We start from the raw sequence: 21,995 nt of genomic DNA on the forward strand, positions 1-21,995 counted from the left end.
GAAGGAAGCGAAGTTCCATTGGTCAGGTGAATGCGAGAAGTCATTCAACCATCTCAAGCAGAGGCGCTACTCGTCTCCCGTGATGGCAGCACCAGACTACCGAGTGCGTTTCAAGCTAGCTATGGGTGCCAGTGACGTGGGTGCTGGAGCTGTGCTGTTCCCAGAAGATGAAGACGGACTGGACCATCCTAATGAAAGCCTCCAACCAGAGAGTTTTGAGATGGAGTCTTCTTCTGCAGGAATTCCCAATTACCATTGGACATATCAAGGGCACATCCAATGTAATCGCTGATGCCCTGTCCCGAAGTTGAACGTTATGATAATGTGTTGACATTCTTTATTTCTGTTTTGTTTATATATATTTTATTTTGTATACCAGGGACTCAGAGACTCAGTGTGATTACTGGTAGTCACCTTATTATTACATGTGTTATAAATGCCCGTATGCGTCGGTTAACGCACCCCTTTGTTTTAATGTAGTATATTTCCCTATTCCTAGAGTAGAGGAAATATCCTTTTTGAGGTGGGGGTGTGTCACGGAACATGCTCTTAATTTGTTTCGCCTGTGGCGATTTTAATTGTGTTAGAGGGCCGTGTGCAGTTTATTGCCCGTAGCCCAGGTGGACAACTGTTACGTAAGACTTCTGCGCGACCATCCTCGATCTGGCGTTCCAATATGCACTTAGCCCCGCTGTGGAGGCCATGTGGCGAGTAGTTACGTAATACCTCTGCGAGTGCGGTTTCGACGACCGTGATTTTGGCGACGATGGCGTCAGTAGTCTGACGATCAGAGAGAAATAATACCGACTCTAGTAGAGATGAAATATGAGATGATACGTGAGGTGCCGCCTTGTTCCCCCAGGCCAATTCTGATTTTGAAATAAATAGCTAGGATTTAGAGATATCTAGGAGAACGATTAGGAAGGCTCCGGAGGAACGTTAGTCCGTTTGGACTTTGGTAAATATCATTTCTGCTCTGTGTATAACCTTGATGTGATTGATGTGACTTAAATATTTTAATACGGTATTATACCAATATTCTTTAGACAGTGTCTTCGGTCATCTGACGAAGTAAATCGTAGACTTATTGTTCTAACATTATATGAGTATTTGGTAATATAAAGCTTAGCCAGTCATCCCAGCCGACCTGGGTAAACTGTAGGTTATTGTCTTTATTGTGATAAGTATTAATTCTGTGTTACAAGATTACTGAAGAGTAGTTAGGGTTAATTAAAAATTAACCCGTTAGGAATAGAGCTGTAATTCCTTTATTAATTAAGTTCCCCAAGAAGCGTTCTAAATTATCACATGTTACTGAACGAGTAGTAAGGGTTAATTATAAATTAACCAGTTAGGAATGGTGTTGTAATTCCTTTATTAATTAACTTCTCCTAGAAGCGTTTCTCAATTATCACACGTGTGGGTGTGGTGTAACGGTGAAGTGATTCGCATATTGTGTAACTAGACACCTAGAGATTAACTAATTAAGTGATCAGTTCTGGGTTGTTATTATTGTTGTTATTAATTGACTACTACGGCTGTACATTTGTCAGTGTAGATGAATACAGATTCCAAAGTGTATTGTGTTTTTGTTGTGTTTTCTAGAGAACTAACGTGCTATATTATATATACTTTATATAAGATCGTATCTCTGATCATACCTAGAGACGAGCCATACTAGGTTTAACAGCCTGTTACAGAGAGATCTAATAGATATACAAGTAGGAGAGACATTTTGATAATCGTGTTTTATTCGGTTACGGGAATTATAGAATCCCCGTGACAGTCTGCTAGAATACTAAGTTAAAACATTAAAAAAATATAATTAAAACATAGAAACAATAATATTGTGTTTGCTCTGACAATTAAATGTAAGCATGTTTATCTTAAACCAGCAACTTAAAACAGAAAAATACATTACATTATGATATTGTTTGACAATGGTCATTTAAGGTTGTACTCCACTATTCACTTTTGAATGGATTTCAATCCAGTTTCTATACATTCTGTCAAAAACACCACGTCCCACCCCAGGATAAATAGAATTCACTACTCGTGGGTTTTTTATCATGTAAAATATCAACCTCATCTAGTTAAGTGATATTTGGCAAACCACTCAGTTGATATTTTACATATTAAATAACACTCATGATAAGAACCATGTGACTGTTATTTTTAGAAAGTACAGCCATTTGCTAAGTGACCTACCAAAACAAAATTAATTGTTGACCAAAAACCTTTGGAGTTATTTTTACGCTTCATCCTAGACAGGATAGCACATACCACAGCCTATGATATACCAGTCATGGTGCACTGCCTGGAACAGGAAATAGCCCAATGAGCTCACCGATGGGGATGGATCCTAGACCGACCGCACATCAGACGAGCGCTTTACCACTGGGCTACGTCCTGCTCTTGAGTAATAAAATTAAAAAGTAAGTTTATTTGGAGTTATCCACCTTTAAGCCAGAGCACCAACTCACTTTGCTTTAATGTAAGTGGCAGCATAGGAATAGCATAGAATAGCATAAGAACAGAACAGAACAGAACAGATGTTTAACGACACCCCAACACAAAAAATACACTGGCTATTGAGTGTCAAACTATGGTAAATCCAAAACATGCAGTTGTTATCAGTTAGAAATAAAAATAACATGTGACTTTATTTCACAGAATTATTTAAATTTCAAGCTACTATTATCAAAGAAAGATTTAAAAAGGCGTTTCCTATGTTATATACATATTTTTTTTACATACCTCTTTAGCAAAGGATTTTTCCAGTTCCTCGTATGAATGATAGGTTATGTCTCCTCCAAAATCCTTAGACCTCTTTACACAAAATTCTGCAAAAAGGAGGAGTTGTCATTTATGATTATTACACAGTTTAACTATAATAAACCCACGAAAATATTATAATTGAAGTATTAAAAATACTGTGCAGACTGCTTGAATGTTACTAAATTTTAGTAACAAGTGTAATTCTGACAAAGCATGGGCCGAGATGAAGCCCAGTGGTAAAGCGCTCGCTTGATGCACCGTCTGTTTGGGATTGATTAGAGCTGGGAGGTATACCATATATAGCATTCGGTATCGGTATCATATCAATACCGATTTACCGTACTGAGCAAATTTAAAAATACGATATTTTGGTAATGAAAAATGTTATTCGTCATTTAGTAAAGCACTAACAATATCTCTCACAAACGAAAATAGTTGAAAAGAAGTGAAAGGTGAGGGACTTCTGTATGTAAAGTAATTTTATTTAGATGAAAGTAAGGGGTGAGACTTAACTCGGGTATGCATTTAAAGTCGAGTATACCAGAAATACCTCTCGATGTCGGTATCAGTATTGTATCAATACCGAATACCATATCAATACTGAGGTAAATCACACCCAAAATACTAATACAGAACCTGAAATTTCAGTACCACCCATCTCTAGAATCGATCCCCATCAGTGGGCCCATTGGGCTATTTCTCGTTCAAGCCAGTGCACTACGACTGGCATATCAAAGGCTGTGGTACATGTGTATGTGCTATGCTGTCCGTGGGATGGTCCATATGAAAGATCCCTTGCTACAATAAACATTCAATCATGTTTTTTCTGGACATAAAGCTCAGCTATCTGGACTGCATGTCGTGGATAGGGAGATAAATGTTAGTTATTAGGAGTTAGTGAGACAGACGTCAGTGTAGTGATCTCAAATCTCCCCACTCAGCAGTTAAAACTCATACTCGATGGGAGATGGACGTAATAATTTCCCACCAAGGCCGGTTAAGAATGATAATTATCACATACCTTTTGTAGAGCTCAGTGGGAAGAGAACGTATTTACAGAAAGACAGGATCCCGTTATCCTCTATGTTTCCTGGCTCACAGAACGCCTTCTGGAGCTTTTTCTTTATCTGAGCAGGTGAATCAAGCAGATCTATCTTGGAATCCTCTACGGAAGAACTCATTTTTGTCCCCGTTAAACCTGGAACTACAATATCCAAAAACATCTTGATAATTAAAGTCATAAAAATGTTCAACAATAGCAAAAACAGTTTTTCAAAATGTTTTTATCTTTTTGCTGAATATATCAGTGTGTAACAGTCATAACAAATTGTATACAAAAATTACATTGAATAATTACACCATCACACAAAAAATTTCAATTACAAACCATACAGTTTGAGATGCATATAAATCTTTTTCATTTTCTTTCATTCTTATCATAATCAGACTTCTGACATCATTTCATATTGATTTGCTCTAAATCTACCAATTTAGTAATGTCTCAATATTAATTTTGTATTACTTTTTATTATTTAAGAAAAATCAAGAAAGTTGAGATGATTTTTACTTGCATGGTCTGACATTTAATTTCATGACCAACTGGATTATCCACAAAAATCAACTATAGCTTCTTTTAAATCCTTTCAAAACTACATGTAGGTACATATATGAGCAAGCAAATGAATGAATGAATGTTTAATAACACCCTGGCAAAAAAAAAAAAAAAAACCCCGACTTACCACTGGGTTGTTAAAAGGAGGTACACAATCCTAAAAGTCAGATTCAACAATCTTACCCATTGGATTCATTAGATGTATTCTTTTTGTAAATCCAAGTTGTGGCAAACACTGGAAAAACAACAATTGGAAGTTAATCAGCATAAAGACACAAATACTACAATTTTACTATGTTCCATTCCAATATTTATTTACATGCTCATATACCACGAAGGTTTCAAGCATGTCTGTCCTGGGCATAATCTCTGGCCTTTGCCAGTGACTAAGTCCAGGACAGAAAAGGGGTGGGGGATAAGTTTGAAGTGGGCAGATTTTGGAATAAAAATTTAGTTGTGTCCAGCGACTGCGCGGACCGACTAGTAGACACCGAAAATGGGCCATGTTCTGACAGGCTAAATTTCGATTCCTTCGGGTCTAACTAGAAAAGCTAACGTCTACGGAGAATACTGCACCTAACATCATGTCCGGACTATGAATTTAAACCCAAAAATAAGTTAGACTGCTCGGCCGAAAAGGTTTTAAGGTGATTTGAGCAATTGAACGGGCGCCAAAGTAAATTGCGTTGGACTATTTATAAAAAAAATAAACATACGAATTTTGAACTCGATCGAAAAGTATTTAAAGTCCAACTAGGCCCAAAAAGGAGGTTACCTGTCCTAGTTAAGGTTGGCGCAGCAGGACTCATGGTGAGTTAATGGGCTGATCAGGTGAGAGGTTGGGGAGTCCTTCCATCAGATACTCGATGTTTCGTTCAAGGGCTCCTGTGTAGATGTCCCGCAATACCAGCTTTAAGATTCGATGAATGGTCGCGTTGGGCATCTCAGCCTTCAGGAGTCCTTGTCTGTACAGCCCGTCCTGCTGCGCTGTCACATAAAGTTGTTTGGAGCGAGGGGACCCCCGGATCTGGTACTTCCCTTGTCCAGACGGAAGTTGGCGCCATTGCTTGTTTGACCAGGGTCCCTTAAGTTGTTGAGGGTCGGTGAAGTCCCCGATGACCGCTTCTCTATACTTCGCTGGGAGCTTGTCACAGACGAGAGTCCAGTCGGTTTGGTCGGACTTCTTCGGTGAGGTGACCGAAGACATCTTCCTCCTTTTGGACTCTCTCTGGATCTCCGCTCCAACAACAGCAACCGGAGGTGGTGGTGGACTATCCGGTGGGTCGAGAACGACCACGTGTCCCGTGTCCATCAGTGTGGTTCCCTCAACAGGAGGAGCCTCCACTGTCAGTTGAGCTGACAGCTTTGGCCCCCCCTGGATGGTTCCTGGCGAGTGCTTCGGTCGAGTGGGTGTATCCGGTGAAGCAGAATGAACCGCCCCCGGTGGTTGAGCCACCGGGTTTGGATCACCCTGCACCGTTCCGCGTCTCGTCCTCCTCTTCGGAACAGGTGGAGCCGCCCCTGGCGGTTGAGCCGCCAAGTTAGGCTCACCCTGTGTAGACTTAGGGCGCCTCCTCCTTCTTCTACTAGTTGCGCGTTTCTTCTTCTCGTTTCCGTAGTACAACGTCACGGTAGCCGAGTCCCCGTTGTGCTCAATTCGGTACTTGGACAAACGCCCAAGCGAACAAAGCACAGCCCCTAGGGTGGGGGGGGGGAGAGAAATCGCCACATTCTCAAAACACAACCTCATCGTGCGAGATCAACTGGAGAATTTTTTTTACTATGTAAACCTTACATTAAAATAATAAAATGGCCCAAGAATCAGTTTTCATTAATCACTGGTCAGTATCTAGACCAGTTGGTTTAATCAATTTTATTATAATTACATATGGTACACTGTTTAATGCATCAGCCTACTAAATCAGCTTGCTGTACAAACAGGAATACACGTTTTAACGACACCTCAACAGAGCAGCACACTAAACAACTATGGCTTTTTGGTATCTAATTTATGGTTATTTCAATACTTGGTTGAGCAGGAGAGAGAGAGGAAACCCACTGCCATCAAGCTTTTCCTATCTTCAAAGCAACAAGGAATCTTTTAATATGAACTTTCCACAAAGACTGGACAGCACATACCACATTATTTGACATATCAGTATGGGAGCATGATTTGGACTGGAAGAAAAACCAGGCCATAGAGCACATTGATTTATTAATCATCGGCTATTGGATGTCAAACATTTGGTAATTTGACATATAACCCGATACTTTTTCCCATTAGTAGCAAAGGATCTTTTATATGAACCATCCCACAGACAGAAGAGCACATACCACGGCCTTTAATATGCTAATTATGGTGCACTGGCTAGAACGAGAAATAGTCCAACGGGTCCACTGACGGGGATCGATCTTATACCAACCACGCATCAAGTGAGCACTTTACCACTGGGCTACATCCTGCGTAAGTAAAAAGAAATTGTGTGTTTCAGAATAATATACTCTTCAAAAGAAGAAACGCAAAACCACATTGTCGTAACATTTGGAGAATTGATTTAATTATTGAATGGTGAGTCCGATAATTACCAAATGTTGCAGGATTGTTCACAATTCACTCTAGTCCATTGTGAGTAAGTGATAGGACACACCACCAAGGTCAAGGTCATCTGGAGTCAATACCGGGTGTGGCCTCCGCGTGTGTTGACAACTGCCTGGCACCGCCTGCCCATTGAAGCAACCAGAGTACGGATGACGTCCCGGGGGATGGTGGCCCACTCGGCCTGCAAGGCTGCTGCCAGCTCGGGCAGGGTCTGGGGCTGTGGTTGTCGCTGTCGGAGGCGTCGGTCCAACTCATCCCATAGATGCTCAATTGGGTTCAAATCCGGTGATATCGATGGCCAAGGAAGGACATTAATGTTGTTGTTCTGTAGGAAAGCCGTTGTGAGACGTGCTGTGTGAGGCCTGGCGTTGTCATGTTGGAACACTGCGTTGGCGTTGGCCATAACTGGAACGATGTGTGGCCGGAGGATCTGGTCAATGTAGCCCTGTGCATTCAGGTTGCCCTGCACGTGGACCATGTCAGTTCTGCCAGTGTGTGAGATGGCTGCCCACACCATGACACTACCCCCGCCGAATCTGTCCACTTCCTGCACGCAGTTTGCCGCATAACGTTCACCACGACGCCTATACACGCGACATCTTCCATCATGACGTCGGAGCAGAAATCGGGACTCGTCACTGAACCACACCTGTCTCCATCGCAGTTGAGGCCATTGTCGATGAATCTGGCACCACTGCAGTCGGAGTCGACGGTGTTGTGGTGTTAAGATGACACCTCGAACTGGACGTCTGGCACGAATTCCTACCTCACGTAGGCGGTTCCGTACGGTCTGGTCGGATATCCTGCGCAAACCTGGTATTGCTGCGGCTGTGGAGGTGGCAGTAGTCAATCGTTCCCGAAGGTGGCGTACCCGGATGTAGCGGTCCTGCCCGGGGGTAGTGACCCGTGGTCGACCGGATCTAGGGAGGTCACGTGTTGATCCATGTTGCTGGTAACGGTCCCACAGTCTGGAGATGGTGCTTGGGGACACATGGAATGCCCTGGCAACGGCCGTTCTGGATTCGCCTGCGTCTAGTCGGCCGATGGCATTGTTTCTCTGCGGTTCACCGAGACGTGGCATGTCCTGGATTGTCAACTGTCGGCCAGATACAGAGGCCAGGCAAGCGAACACCCTGCACTTTTATACTGTCGGTGTTCATGTTGCACGTGCAGACAACGCACGTGCAGTGGTGACATGGTTTGCACGTGGCTGCGTTTTTGCGAATATTCACATTTTGGAACTTTATTGTACAGTAGCTGTGTTTTATCGAATGTAACCGTGGGAATGTGTTTGGGACATGCAATGACCTTATATTCACAAAGCATGAACCGGTAGGAAACATAAAATCGGAGTTATAACCCATTTGTACCCTTTTGCGTTTCTTTTTTTGAAGAGTATATGTATTTACCTTCTCTGCATAAGTAAATATTTTTCGTTGGTCAACTCCGCCAAACTGAGCATCAACTCCTAAGTGCTGTTCATCGAGTGCCTGAACAGAGAAAACATACAGTCACATCAAGAGAAAAGAAAAAAATAGAAGCTTTTACCTATCACATGGTTATTATGACATAATGGTTATTAATGACGCACTCAACACATTTTATTTACAGTTATATGGCGTTGGATTTCCATTATGATTTCACAAGATGTCACCACACTGAAAAACATTGAAGTGGGAAAAGTCACTCATCAAATGACATTTTTTCCATCACACTGAATGCCTGTACACGAATCACATATTAAAAAAAAGTTACTGTGTATATGCACACTGTATCGAAAAACTTTCATGCAATATCTCATTAATGGAAAGTAGGACTTAATATTAACTGACATTTTAAAAAGATTGTTTTAATGGGAGAAGATTTGGGTGAAGCCATTTATGTTTAATATTCTTATAATTTTTAACTCTGAAAGAAATTTTATTTCACCTGCAGGCCTGGGTAGAGCAGCCCACTAAGGAGAGGATGTTCCACCTGTTTGACAACTTCAGCTCCGGCCTTTCTGGCATCGTGCTCTGTGACCACCGAAGAAAGTCGGTACATATCTAGTGTGTATTCACTACAAATTGAAGAAAATGGGTTGTTTGGACCAGTTCATCTATATAGGGGTAAAGGCACTAAGAAACAGAGGTCAGATTATGTATGATATTTAAAAAAAAAAATTCAAATGTAATTTTTTGTTCCTGCAACAATGCTTTAAAACCTTAGATACAAACCCATCGACTTCAACTAGTGTAAAATATGTATCATATAGTTAAAAATATATGTAGTTTTTCACTAATGCCAAAATAAACCACATAACATGCATTAATAGTCCAATAATGAGTCAACTAGCACTTTTAACACATGACTGTATATAAATTAGTTAATTTTACCTCCTGCATACAAAGTTGATATATTTTTTTGAATGTTTAATGCTAAAACCAAATTGACTTGAGTAACACTCTTTGGTTAAATTCTACTAGAATCCAAATGAATTCCCAAACTTGATGTAGTAAGATTCCAGAGAATATATATATTTTTTTCATGAATTGTTTTTATATAATGCACAAAGTAACTAATTAATTCAGAATTTGATAATAATAAAATTATTTGAAAACAGATATTATACTTTATACTTGTTTACTGACCACTGGATGTCGAACTAGAAGAATAAGTTTTAGTTAATTTTTTAACATTAATGACCTTGCAATTTAACTGGATTCCCATGATTTCCATTTACAGAAATATTACCAGAATTTAATTCCCAGATTCTTGTCAAAGTGTTCCTTTGTAAGAACTTTTAAAACAGCTGTGATTACCGGCTAAGCTGGAAGTCTGTTCCCCTCACAAACTTGAGCTTGTCAAGTGGCACCCCGATAGATTTGAGCATCGCCTTGATGACATGTTCGTAGTAAGATGTCCGCAACTTCAGCAGCTCCCATGGGGCTTTCATGTTATCAAGGTAGGCATGGAGATCAGCAAACAGAATAGTTACCTGAATATATATATATAAATTAACAAAATATTGAATCAGCAAGATTTCAATAAATCTCCTGTAAAAAAGATTTCTTCAAATGGCAGACAAAGATAAGTACGAAAGGTGGAAGATATTATGTATTTAAATAAATGTAAAAGACACACATTTGCCTACTGTCATATTTGTTAAATGTCACAATATATAAAAAAATATCTTGACTTTGCTGAAGAGCTACAAATATTTACAATATGAAATAGTGATGAGTATTACCAAAATGTTTACATTGGGATACATTAAGATACAGGAGCTTGTATTGTGACACATGTATGTATTACAATATATTACGAAGACCAATTCTAGATTCAGCTAGGACAATAGTATGATGTCAGAAGTATGGTTTAAACCAAAATAGTACATTATTAACGGTAATAGTCATTTTATTTTTTTCTCTCACTGCCCTGGTATACTTCTGTATTAATTAATTATATTGAATATTATTACTGCATCTCACTACAATGACATTTGGTAAAATTTACTAAACCTAATAAATATAGATTTATATGTTTGTCCTAAATATTGCTTTTATTTCATTCACTGTAGGAAATTTATGGACAAATATTTTCTATTTGCAAGTTTCATATCTTTCTATATTCTTGTTCATCAACATTATTTCTATATCAAAAATCGTTTATAAAAAATAAGAATTAAATACCCAAAACACTGAATAACATCCAATTTTTATGGAGTGTTCTTGACCCGTTCCTTTGAGTTCCAAATGGTGCAAAGGAAAATAACTATCTAATTTTGTTAGAATCATTTGCGCTTGACCTAGTTGCGAAATGTCTACTAATTCATCATAACCTTCAATTTTGTGGGATAAAGGATAACGGGCGAGTAGTAATAATAGTGTTTATGCTTAGCTTAACAAATAGTGAACACCCTCAAAATATACTTGCAATTTGGGGTAAATTTAGGTAATATGTAATAACAAAACTGTAGATCATTCTAACCTCACATCCTGCATTGAGAAAATCTGCAAGCTTGGACATAGGAACAAAATAACCTATGTGAGGTTTTCCCGTCGTAGCTGTTCCCCAGTAGATTCTCACATCTCTCTCCTTCAAAATAGGCAGAAGTCTATCCTCTCCTAAAACCTCCTACAAATAAAACAAATCAGATTAACTCAGATTAACACAATAAGTTAAACAGTTCTTTAAAAAACAAAAATATGAAAAAGAAGTTGAAAATATACTCTTCAAAAGAAGAAACGCAAAACCACATTGTCGTAACATTTGGAGAATTGATTTAATTATTGAATGGTGAGTCCGATAATTACCAAATGTTGCAGGATTGTTCACAATTCACTCTAGTCCATTGTGAGTAAGTGATAGGACACACCACCAAGGTCAAGGTCATCTGGAGTCAATACCGGGTGTGGCCTCCGCGTGTGTTGACAACTGCCTGGCACCGCCTGCCCATTGAAGCAACCAGAGTACGGATGAAGTCCCGGGGGATGGTGGCCCACTCGGCCTGCAAGGCTGCTGCCAGCTCGGGCAGGGTCTGGGGCTGTGGTTGTCGCTGTCGGAGGCGTCGGTCCAACTCGTCCCATAGATGCTCAATTGGGTTCAAATCCGGTGATATCGATGGCCAAGGAAGGACATTAATGTTGTTGTTCTGTAGGAAAGCCGTTGTGAGACGTGCTGTGTGAGGCCTGGCGTTGTCATGTTGGAACACTGCGTTGGCGTTGGCCATAACTGGAACGATGTGTGGCCGGAGGATCTGGTCAATGTAGCCCTGTGCATTCAGGTTGCCCTGCACGTGGACCAGGTCAGTTCTGCCAGTGTGTGAGATGGCTGCCCACACCATGACACTACCCCCGCCGAATCTGTCCACTTCCTGCACGCAGTTTGCCGCATAACGTTCACCACGACGCCTATACACGCGACATCTTCCATCATGACGTCGGAGCAGAAATCGGGACTCGTCACTGAACCACACCTGTCTCCATCGCAGTTGAGGCCATTGTCGATGAATCTGGCACCACTGCAGTCGGAGTCGACGGTGTTGTGGTGTTAAGATGACACCTCGAACTGGACGTCTGGCACGAATTCCTACCTCACGTAGGCGGTTCCGTACGGTCTGGTCGGATATCCTGCGCAAACCTGGTATTGCTGCGGCTGTGGAGGTGGCAGTAGTCAATCGTTCCCGAAGGTGGCGTACCCAGATGTAGCGGTCCTGCCCGGGGGTAGTGACCCGTGGTCGACCGGATCTAGGAGGTCACGTGTTGATCCATGTTGCTGGTAACGGTCCCACAGTCTGGAGATGGTGCTTGGGGACACATGGAATGCCCTGGCAACGGCCGTTCTGGATTCGCCTACGTCTAGTCGGCCGATGGCATGTCCTGGATTGTCAACTGTCGGCCAGATACAGAGGCCAGGCAAGCGAACACCCTGCACTTTTATACTGTCGGTGTTCATGTTGCACGTGCAGACAACGCACGTGCAGTGGTGACATGGTTTGCACGTGGCTGCGTTTTTGCGAATATTCACATTTTGGAACTTTATTGTACAATAGCTGCGTTTTATCGAATGTAACCGTGGGAATGTGTTTGGGACATGCAATGACCTTATATTCACAAAGCATGAACCGGTAGGAAACATAAAATCGGAGTTATAACCCATTTGTACCCTTTTGCGTTTCTTTTTTTGAAGAGTATATTATGTTTTTTTCTATTTAATTGTACCATATAAATATGTGCTCTTTTTGTGTAAAAATAGCCATTTCAAATGCAAGATAATTTTTCTAAAATATTGTTTTCCAGAGGGGTTTTTCGGGTATGGCAATAGTAGTTATTTACTAGCTCAACACTGAATATCACTAGCGATGGCAGTGAGGCTACCATAATGTCCGAATCAAATTGTTAACAACTACAAAAAATTACTCTCCTACCTTTAATTGCCGTTAGATTTCCTCCAAAGTTTTTCCAGACACAAATCGCAAAAAACCCACTACAAATATACAGATTCCACACACGAGACTGCAACGATGTCGCCGATATTGTCTTTGCTGAGATTGCATTGGGAAAAATATTTGCAGTTTTCTGTCGTCTGCCATGTTGCTTATTTATGGAATACTCTTCAAGAGGGGTGAAAGCCTCCAAAGTATGTGACACAATTAATATGAAATCGATGATCTCTAGTGGTATCATTAAAATAATAATAATAATAATATAAAATAATAATATGACGTCATCACGTTTGCTTTTATATCATAACATGTTATGACGTTGTTAGATTAAGTACTATCCTTTCACCCCTCTTGAAGAATATTCCATAAAAAGTCAAAATGGCAGCTGATACAAAATTACATGCTTTTTTCCCTATGCGCTCTCAGCGAAGTCGATATAGGTGACATGGTTATCATCTGGTATGTGGAATCTGTGTCATTGTAATGGGTTTTTTCAAGATTTGTGTCTGGACAAACTTTGGAGGAAATCTAACAGCAATTAAAGGTAGGATTTTTCGTAGTTGTTAACAATTTGGTTCGGACAAGGCCTGGTATATTTTGATCATGTAGGCCCTACTGTTAGAAAACAAGTTTGACTAGACAATGGCGATTTACCCATTTTTATCAGTTATGGCCCTTGAATTTCGGAGTCTTGAAAATTGGTTGTGCCTGGTAGAAGACATGTATTGCTGTACCTACAAAACTTGAGGCAGTAACTTTAAAAAGTCAGTACACCAACCTGCAAATTTCTCTTCATAAGCTCCAACTTTTTTTCTGGTGTTAGTTTCGCTGCCATGATTGCACTTACTGTAAAAAAAAGAAAAACATTCTATACACAATTTTAATACAGATTACCCCCCCCCCCCCCCCCCCCCACACACACACACACTATAAAATTCTGGATCTATGTGTTCCCACAGAGATTAAAACGAGAATAAAATGAATAAATGGATAGGTATCGTCCGTTGCCCTGTTTCGGTGAGGTCCTGTTTCGGTGGTTGTGTCGTCTGTGCACAACAGTACGTACATTTGAATACTTTTTACAAATTTTACTTCTGCATGGGGAAAGTAAACAAATTGTCGTATTCACAGAAATGTTGATAAAAATAAAGTTAAAACAAGCAAAGAAAGCAAGATTGAACTTTACCCACTCATAAACATGGCACACACCTTTCTTAATACGGTACCTTTTTTCTATGATTTTAAAAGACTGTAATTTGAAAGAAAACTTAATTTAAAAACTATTTCTGTCTATTCTCAGCTGTAATGGTATCTGGTTATTAAGTCCTATGATTGTCACTGTCTGCTGGTGTGACGGGACATGCTCTTAAATTTGTTTCGCCTGTGGCGATTTTAATTGTGTTAGAGGGCCGTGTGCAGTTCATTGCACGTAGCCCACGTGGGCAACTTGTTACGTAATACTTCGCGCGATCGGGCATTCCAATATGCACTTAGTCCAGCTGTGGAGGCCATGTGGCGAGTAGTTACGTAATACCTCTGCGAGTGCGGTTTCGACGACCGTGAATTGGCGACGATGGCGTCAGTAAGTCTGACGATCAGAGAGAAATAATACCGCTTGGTCGCGGTGGAAATATCAGATGATAGGGGGAGGTACCGCCTTGTACCCCCAGGCGAATTCTGATTTTTATAATAAATAGCTAGTTTTTAGAAATATCGAGGAGAACCAGAAAAGGAAGGCTCTCCGGGAACGTTGTCCGTTTGGACTGGTAAATATTTAATTTCTGCTCTGTGTATAACCTTGATGTGATTGATGTGACTTTAAATATTTTAATACTGTATTATACCAATATTCTTTAGACAGTGTCTTCGGTCATCTGACGAAGTAAATCGTAGACTTTTTGTTCTAACATTATACGGGTATTTGGTAATATAAAGCTTAGCCAGTCATCCTACAAGACCTAGGTAAACTGTAGGTTATTGTCTTTATTGTGATAGGTACCAGTATTAATTCTGTGTTACAAGGTTACTGAACGAGTAGTAAGGGTTAATTAAAAATTAACCAGTTAGGAATAGTGTTGTAATTCCTTTATTAATTAAGTTCTCCTGACAGCGTTTCTAAATTATCACACGTTACTGAACGAGTAGTAAGGGTTAATTAAAAATTAACCAGTTAGGAATGGTGTTGTAATTCCTTTATTAATTAACTTCTCCTGGAAGCGTTTCTCAATTATCACACGTGTGGGTGTTGTGTCACGGTGAAGTGATTCGCAAATTGTGTAACTAGACACCTAGAGATTAACTAATTAAGTGATCAGTTCTGGGTTGTTATTATTGTTGTTATTAATTAACTACTACGGCTGTACGTTTGTCAGCGTAGGTTAACAGATTCCAAAGTGTATTGTGTTTTGTTGTGTTTCTAGTGAGCTAAACGTGCTATAATAATATATACTTTATATAAGATCGTATCTCTGATCATACCTAGACGAGCCAAAGCGGTTTTGAACTGCCTGTTACAGAGAGATCTAATAGATATACAGTTAGGAGAGATATTTGGATAATCGTGTTTTATTCAGTTACGGGAATTATAGAATCCCCGTGACAGGAGTAGAAAATTGGGCGCTCGTCCGGGATCTAAAACGGGACATGCATATTTTAAAAAAGTATTGTTTGTAAATGGGGGCTTTATAAATTATTTTTACAAATAACCAGAAGTAGCACGTTGTTCACTAGAAAATTAATAAATATTAAGTGCGTCATATCTAAACATGGATAAGAATTTGCTGGATAGGCCTACGCTCAGTGTAGTGGAGATTAAGCGAGCACGTAAGGCCGAGTTAGTTCAAATCGCGGGTGACCGAGAAATTGATTTAAAATCAGCTAAAACCTTAGGAGATATAAGGACAATTATTATCCAGGAAGTTTTTGGTGATAGGCCTGTTATGGAAGACAGTGAGATTGTTCCAGAGATAGAGATAAATGAGTTAAGTGTGGAACAACAATTAGCTTTTAAAAAGCTTGAGTACGAAAGAGAAGAACGTGCATTAGATAGAGAGAGAGAAGAGAGAGATAGAGAAGAGAAAGAGAGAGAAAGAGAAGAACGTGCATTAGATAGAGAAGAGAGAGAGAGAGATAGAAGATAGAGATAGAAAAGATAGAAATAGAGATAGAGAGAGAGAGAGAGAGAGAGAGAGAGAGAGAGAGAGAGAGAGAGAAAGAGAAGAGAGGGATAGAGAATTCCAGTTAGAAAAATTAAAAGTGGAACATGAGTTAAAGTTGAATACTGAAGAAGTTAGACGAGAGGCAGGAAATGGTTTTAACATGTCGGAGGCTTATAGATCAGTGCCGGTATTTGACGATCAGGAGGTAGCATGTTCTTCCAACTTTTTGAACGGGCCGCTAAGCAGCTAAATTGGCCGCAGTCTAAGTGGACATTGTTACCCGTATCTAAGTTTAAGGGTAAGGCTAGTGTAGCTTATAATTCAATGAGTGATGAGCGAGCAAGTAAGTACGACTTAGTTAAGGCTGCAGTGTTGAGGGCGTATGAATTACGACCTGAGGATTATCGTTTACGGTATAGCGAGTTGAGAAAAACGCAGGGTCAGTCTTATAGTGAGTTTGTGGCTAAGAAGGCAGGGATGTTTGATAAATGGGTGATTTCTCATCAGGTAGAGTCATATACCGAGTTACGGGAGTTGTTGATCTTACAGGACATTAAAAATGGATTACCAGTTAGCTTACGTATTCATTTAGAGGATCGTGATGTCAAAAGGATAGAGGAGGCAGGCATAGTGGTAGATGATTACGTGTTAATACACAAAGCTCAGGCAGTACCGGGTACCTCTTTACAACAGGGTGATAAGAAGAAATTTCAGCCAGGTTTTTCCCGGGAAAGTAACTATCGGGGAGAATCATCTAGTTGGTCAGCTAGTCAGGCAAGGAATGCACCTGGTGGGCAAAGTAAGAATAGACCTGCATTATCAGCCAATGCACGAACTTTTCGTCCACATTGCAGTTACTGTAAAAAGGATAACCATCTTATCGGGGACTGTTTTAAAAGGAAACGCGATAATGCGCAAGTGGTCGGTTTAGTGAGGTCAGCTCCGTTATCGAGAGAGTTAATGGTTAGTCCCATGGCAGAGAAAGTAAACCCGTATGTGTCCACTGGTATGGTTTGTGATGTGAAACAAGAATTGAGTCCTAAGGCAATATCAATCTATAGAGATACCGGGTGTAGTCAGAGTGATAACGCAAAAGTGTTTAGCTGGTATTGAAAATTCAGACATAGGACGTAGTTTGGCTTTAACCTCGGTTACTGCAGAAAAAATGGTTGTCCGGTTACATAAGGTTTTCTTGTGTTCGAAGTTTGTGATGGGACCAGTTGTTATGGGTGTTGTGAAGGACTTGCCTGTTGAAAACAGGAGTTTTGTTGGGAAATGATTTGACAAGTCAGTGTTGTCAGCCGACATGTGACCAATTGTTAATTAAAGACAGCCCTTTACCAGTAGAAGAGAGTGAGGTTGATGAGATTAGATATCCTGCGTGTGTAAAGACTAGGGCTATGGCCAATAGGTTATCACGGGATCTAGAGGATATTTGTGATTTGTCTGATACGTGTGTGAGCCATGAAATTGGAGTGGATGAGGTTATCAGTAAAATGGTAGATAAGTCAACTGACAAATTAAATGTGGTGGAACCTGTTGATCTCCCGCAGAGGGGAATTGAACCAGTTGTGTTTGATAGAGGGGACTTACCTTGTAATAGACAAGAGTTAATCCTAGACCAGGGGGCTGATCCAAATTTGTTGGCAGTTCGCACTACCTTGTTAACTGTGGACAAGGGAGTATTAATAAATAAGAGCGTCAGAGATAGGAGGTTGCCGGCGACCGAACTAGCTAGGAAGCAACTGAGCTATGCTCAGAGCAAAATAAAATCAGAGTTTGATAGGAAGACTAGGAGTCGGGATTTAAACCAGGGGATAAGGTGCTGCTGTACCTTCCCATTAAACGGGGTTCTGTGCAGAACAGGTATTTCGGGCCCTATGTTGTGCTCAAACGGGTTTATGAGACAGGGTATGTGATAAACACTCCTGATAGGGTTAGGAAAAGTAGGTATTGTCACATCAATTTGCTAAAAGGTTATTTTGACAGACTGCCGATAGTTCCAGAGAGACCGGTCCAAATTGAGAGACACTCAATTTCCTGTGATGACGTCAAGACTGCAGAGGTCAAGTTGGCCAACGGCCAGCTTCTAGCAGACTTGAACCCCCAGCGAGCAAAGTTGACTACGTTGAAACAAGACAATGTTTCCATTTGTCAGAACCTTCCAACGGTTACCAATACCGTAAGCCAAGAGGTGCGCTTGGAACCCAACGCTACACCGATTCGACAGCATGCCTATCGGAGAAAACCTGGAAAACATGCGCCACTGAAAAAGAAGGAAACGAAGTCCCAGTGGTCAGATGAATGCGAGAAGTCATTCAACCGTCTCAAGCAGAGGCGCTACTCGTCTCCCGTGATGGCAGCACCAGACTACCGAATGCCGTTCAAGCTAGCTGTGGGTGCCAGTGACGTGGGTGCTGGAGCTGTGCTGTTCCAAGAAGACGAAGACGGACTGGACCATCCTAATGAAAGCCTCCAACCAGAGAGTTTTGAGATGGAGTCTTCCTCTGCAAGAATACCCAATTACCATTGGACATATCAAGGGCACATCCAATGCCCTGTCCCGAAGTTGAACGTTATGATAATGTGTTGACATTCTTGATTTCTGTTTTGTTTATATATATTTTATTTTGTATACCAGGGACTCAGAGACTCAGTGTGATTACTGGTAGTCACATTATTATTACATGTGTTATAAATGCCCGTATGCGTCGGTTAACGCACCTTTTTGTTTTAATGTAGTATATTTCCCTATTCCTAGAGTAGAGGAAATATCCTTTTTGAGGTGGGGGTGTGTGACGGAACATGCTCTTAAATTTGTTTCGCCTGTGGCGATTTTAATTGTGTTAGAGGGCCGTGTGCAGTTCATTGCACGTAGTCCAGGTGGGCAATTTGTTACGTAATATTTCGCGCGATCGGGCATTCCAATATGCACTTAGTCCAGCTGTGGAGGCCATGTGGCGAGTAGTTACGTAATACCTCTGCGAGTGCGGTTTCGACGACCGTGAATTGGCGACGATGGCGTCAGTAAGTCTGACGATCAGAGAGAAATAATACCACTTGGTCGCGGTGGAAATATCAGATGATAGGGGGAGGTACCGCCTTGTACCCCCAGGCGAATTCTGATTTTTATAATAAATAGCTAGTTTTTAGAAATATCGAGGAGAACCAGAAAAGGAAGGCTCCCCGGGAACGTTGTCCGTTTGGACTGGTAAATATTTAATTTCTGCTCTGTGTATAACCTTGATGTGATTGATGTGACTTTAAATATTTTAATACTGTATTATACCAATATTCTTTAGACAGTGTCTTCGGTCATCTGACGAAGTAAATCGTAGACTTTTTGTTCTAACATTATACGGGTATTTGGTAATATAAAGCTTAGCCAGTCATCCTAGAAGACCTAGGTAAACTGTAGGTTATTGTCTTTATTGTGATAGGTACCAGTATTAATTCTGTGTTACAAGGTTACTGAACGAGTAGTAAGGGTTAATTAAAAATTAACCAGTTAGGAATAGTGTTGTAATTCCTTTATTAATTAAGTTCTCCTGGCAGCGTTTCTAAATTATCACACGTTACTGAACGAGTAGTAAGGGTTAATTAAAAATTAACCAGTTAGGAATGGTGTTGTAATTCCTTTATTAATTAACTTCTCCTGGAAGCGTTTCTCAATTATCACACGTGTGGGTGTTGTGTCACGGTGAAGTGATTCGCATATTGTGTAACTAGACACCTAGAGATTAACTAATTAAGTGATCAGTTCTGGGTTGTTATTATTGTTGTTATTAATTAACTACTACGGCTGTACGTTTGTCAGTGTAGGTTAATACAGATTCCAAAGTGTATTGTGTTTTGTTGTGTTTCTAGTGAGCTAAACGTGCTATAATAATATATACTTTATATAAGATCGTATCTCTGATCATACCTAGACGAGCCAAAGCGGTTTTGAACTGCCTGTTACAGAGAGATCTAATAGATATACAGTTAGGAGAGATATTTGGATAATCGTGTTTTATTCAGTTACGGGAATTATAGAATCCCCGTGGCAGCTGGTAAAATTCTTTACAGATACTTGCCAAAAATATCTGGTCCTTATATGTTTTAACATAAATATCTTTCTGGATATCTGTTTATATATTTATTAAAGGGACACGCCCTAGTTGTTAATCATTACGCCGTTGTTTTTCGCTATTAAACCCATTTTCTCACAAATAAAATTGCACTTTACTTACTTTTTATTATTTAGAATATACATTTCCATTTACCTGAAATGTTTTTTGGTAATCCTGGTGTTTGTAATACCACAAAATGCATTTTTCGTATTTCTTAAAAACGCACGCGCGTCTGAGAAAAAATGTTGAACAGACAAGGTCTAATCTATTTTTAGAGGGGATATTCCCATTTCAACGTCACAGACGTTGGTATACCACGTGACCGTTATCATTTTGGTTCGGTTTGTTTTCTCGTGCACGGTTCGCGCAATCAACATCCGATTTGTTATCGTTTGCTTGTCGTTGATTTGTGAGGTTTTTCTTCACAGTTCGTGAAAATTTTCATTAACAATAAAGTTCAGACAAGTAATTATCTCAATACAAAACGTTACAAACCCTTAAAACCAATAAGTCTTATGATATCTGGAGAGGACAGAACAGTTGGAACATGCCTAAGTCTGTGTGCACTCTGGGAAATTTGTCGTGACATAGGCATTTCTGTGCTTCGAGAGACATCTACCGGTGACATCAGAATACTAACTTTCAAAATTATTTCAAGTTACTGGTTCACGGGGATTCCCATGGTATTTATCGATATAAAACCTACTTTTTCACTCTATTTTATAAAAACGTGATCTAAGTGTGTTACAGTTTTGTAGATTAACCAAAATTAGAATTAATTTTCGCGGGCTGAAACTAGGGCGTGCGACTTTAAAACTCAGAATGCAGCTTATATTTTTAACCAAACAATTTTACCATTATAACTATTCATTTGTTCAACTTATAACACGATTGCAAAACATCATAATTGTTATATTTGTTTTCATAAAATGTTATCTGATAACATTGGTAATTTTATAATTTGCCTTCAATATTTAAAATATTTTTTTAAATAAATTATTATAAACTGTACATGTTTTGTTGAACATCATACATGTTTTCATAAAACATTGAAAAATTTGGTGTTGGAAAGTTTTGCTGTAAGCTATAGAGGGTTCCGCGATATGTGCTAAAAATAGCAATATTACCCATAACTCTGTGCGGCCGGCCATGGTGAAGGGCAAACAATAGCGTTTCATTGTTCTATACAAATACGAGCTTCGCAGTTAGTAGACACTGCATTATTTTGATAACATGCAAGATTATTTTGATACACTGGATAAGACGGCAAAAAGCAGATATGGAAAAAACTGCATATATTGGGAAGCAGGATTCGTACACTACAAAATCGCCGGTGGAAAATGGCTTCAGGACCCCCATTTCTATCCATCATTTACGTATGCAGATCTGATAAATTACCTGATTTTTAGCCAAGCTCTTTTTATACGCTGAAGGACTTCCAGAATTATAAAAGTTTGGATGCATATGACCGTTTTGTATGTGGTTGGGTGAGGAATGTTGGTGTTTACATCCATGATTCAGTCCATGTGATACGTGCAAGGGTGATGCATTCACAACGGCTTAATAACACATCGCTTTATTCGTGGATTATTTTCGATAAAGCTGGTAAAGTTCTTTGTGCCCATTGTAATTGTAAAGCAGGACTTGGCGAATCATTTTCTTCTATGGTATCCACGTTATTTTATATTGAAGCCAGTGTAAAGCGGCCCATACACGATCAATTTTATTCACAATAATATTGTCAATTATAAAAATTGACAATATTATTTATCATTAGTGTGTGATATTGAAGCAAGTTTTTGATTGACAC

General features: G+C 39.9%; 1 protein-coding gene across 1 annotated transcript in view; it reads right to left on the reverse strand.

The window, feature by feature from the left end:
• Nucleotides 1–21,995, reverse strand: part of LOC121370726 (tyrosine--tRNA ligase 2, cytoplasmic-like) — a 90,569-nt gene that overhangs the window by 28,370 nt on the left and 40,204 nt on the right. Inside the window, exons 12-15 of the mRNA XM_041496150.1 lie at nt 8,399–8,479; nt 4,574–4,625; nt 3,800–3,982; nt 2,758–2,843 (exon numbers count right to left, since the gene is read on the reverse strand). Of these exons, the coding sequence (XP_041352084.1) occupies nt 2,758–2,843; nt 3,800–3,982; nt 4,574–4,625; nt 8,399–8,479 (402 nt within the window). The remainder of the gene's footprint in view (nt 1–2,757; nt 2,844–3,799; nt 3,983–4,573; nt 4,626–8,398; nt 8,480–21,995) is intronic.

This window comes from Gigantopelta aegis, chromosome 4, assembly GCF_016097555.1.
Source record: "Gigantopelta aegis isolate Gae_Host chromosome 4, Gae_host_genome, whole genome shotgun sequence".
Lineage (NCBI taxonomy): Eukaryota > Metazoa > Mollusca > Gastropoda > Neomphalida > Peltospiridae > Gigantopelta > Gigantopelta aegis.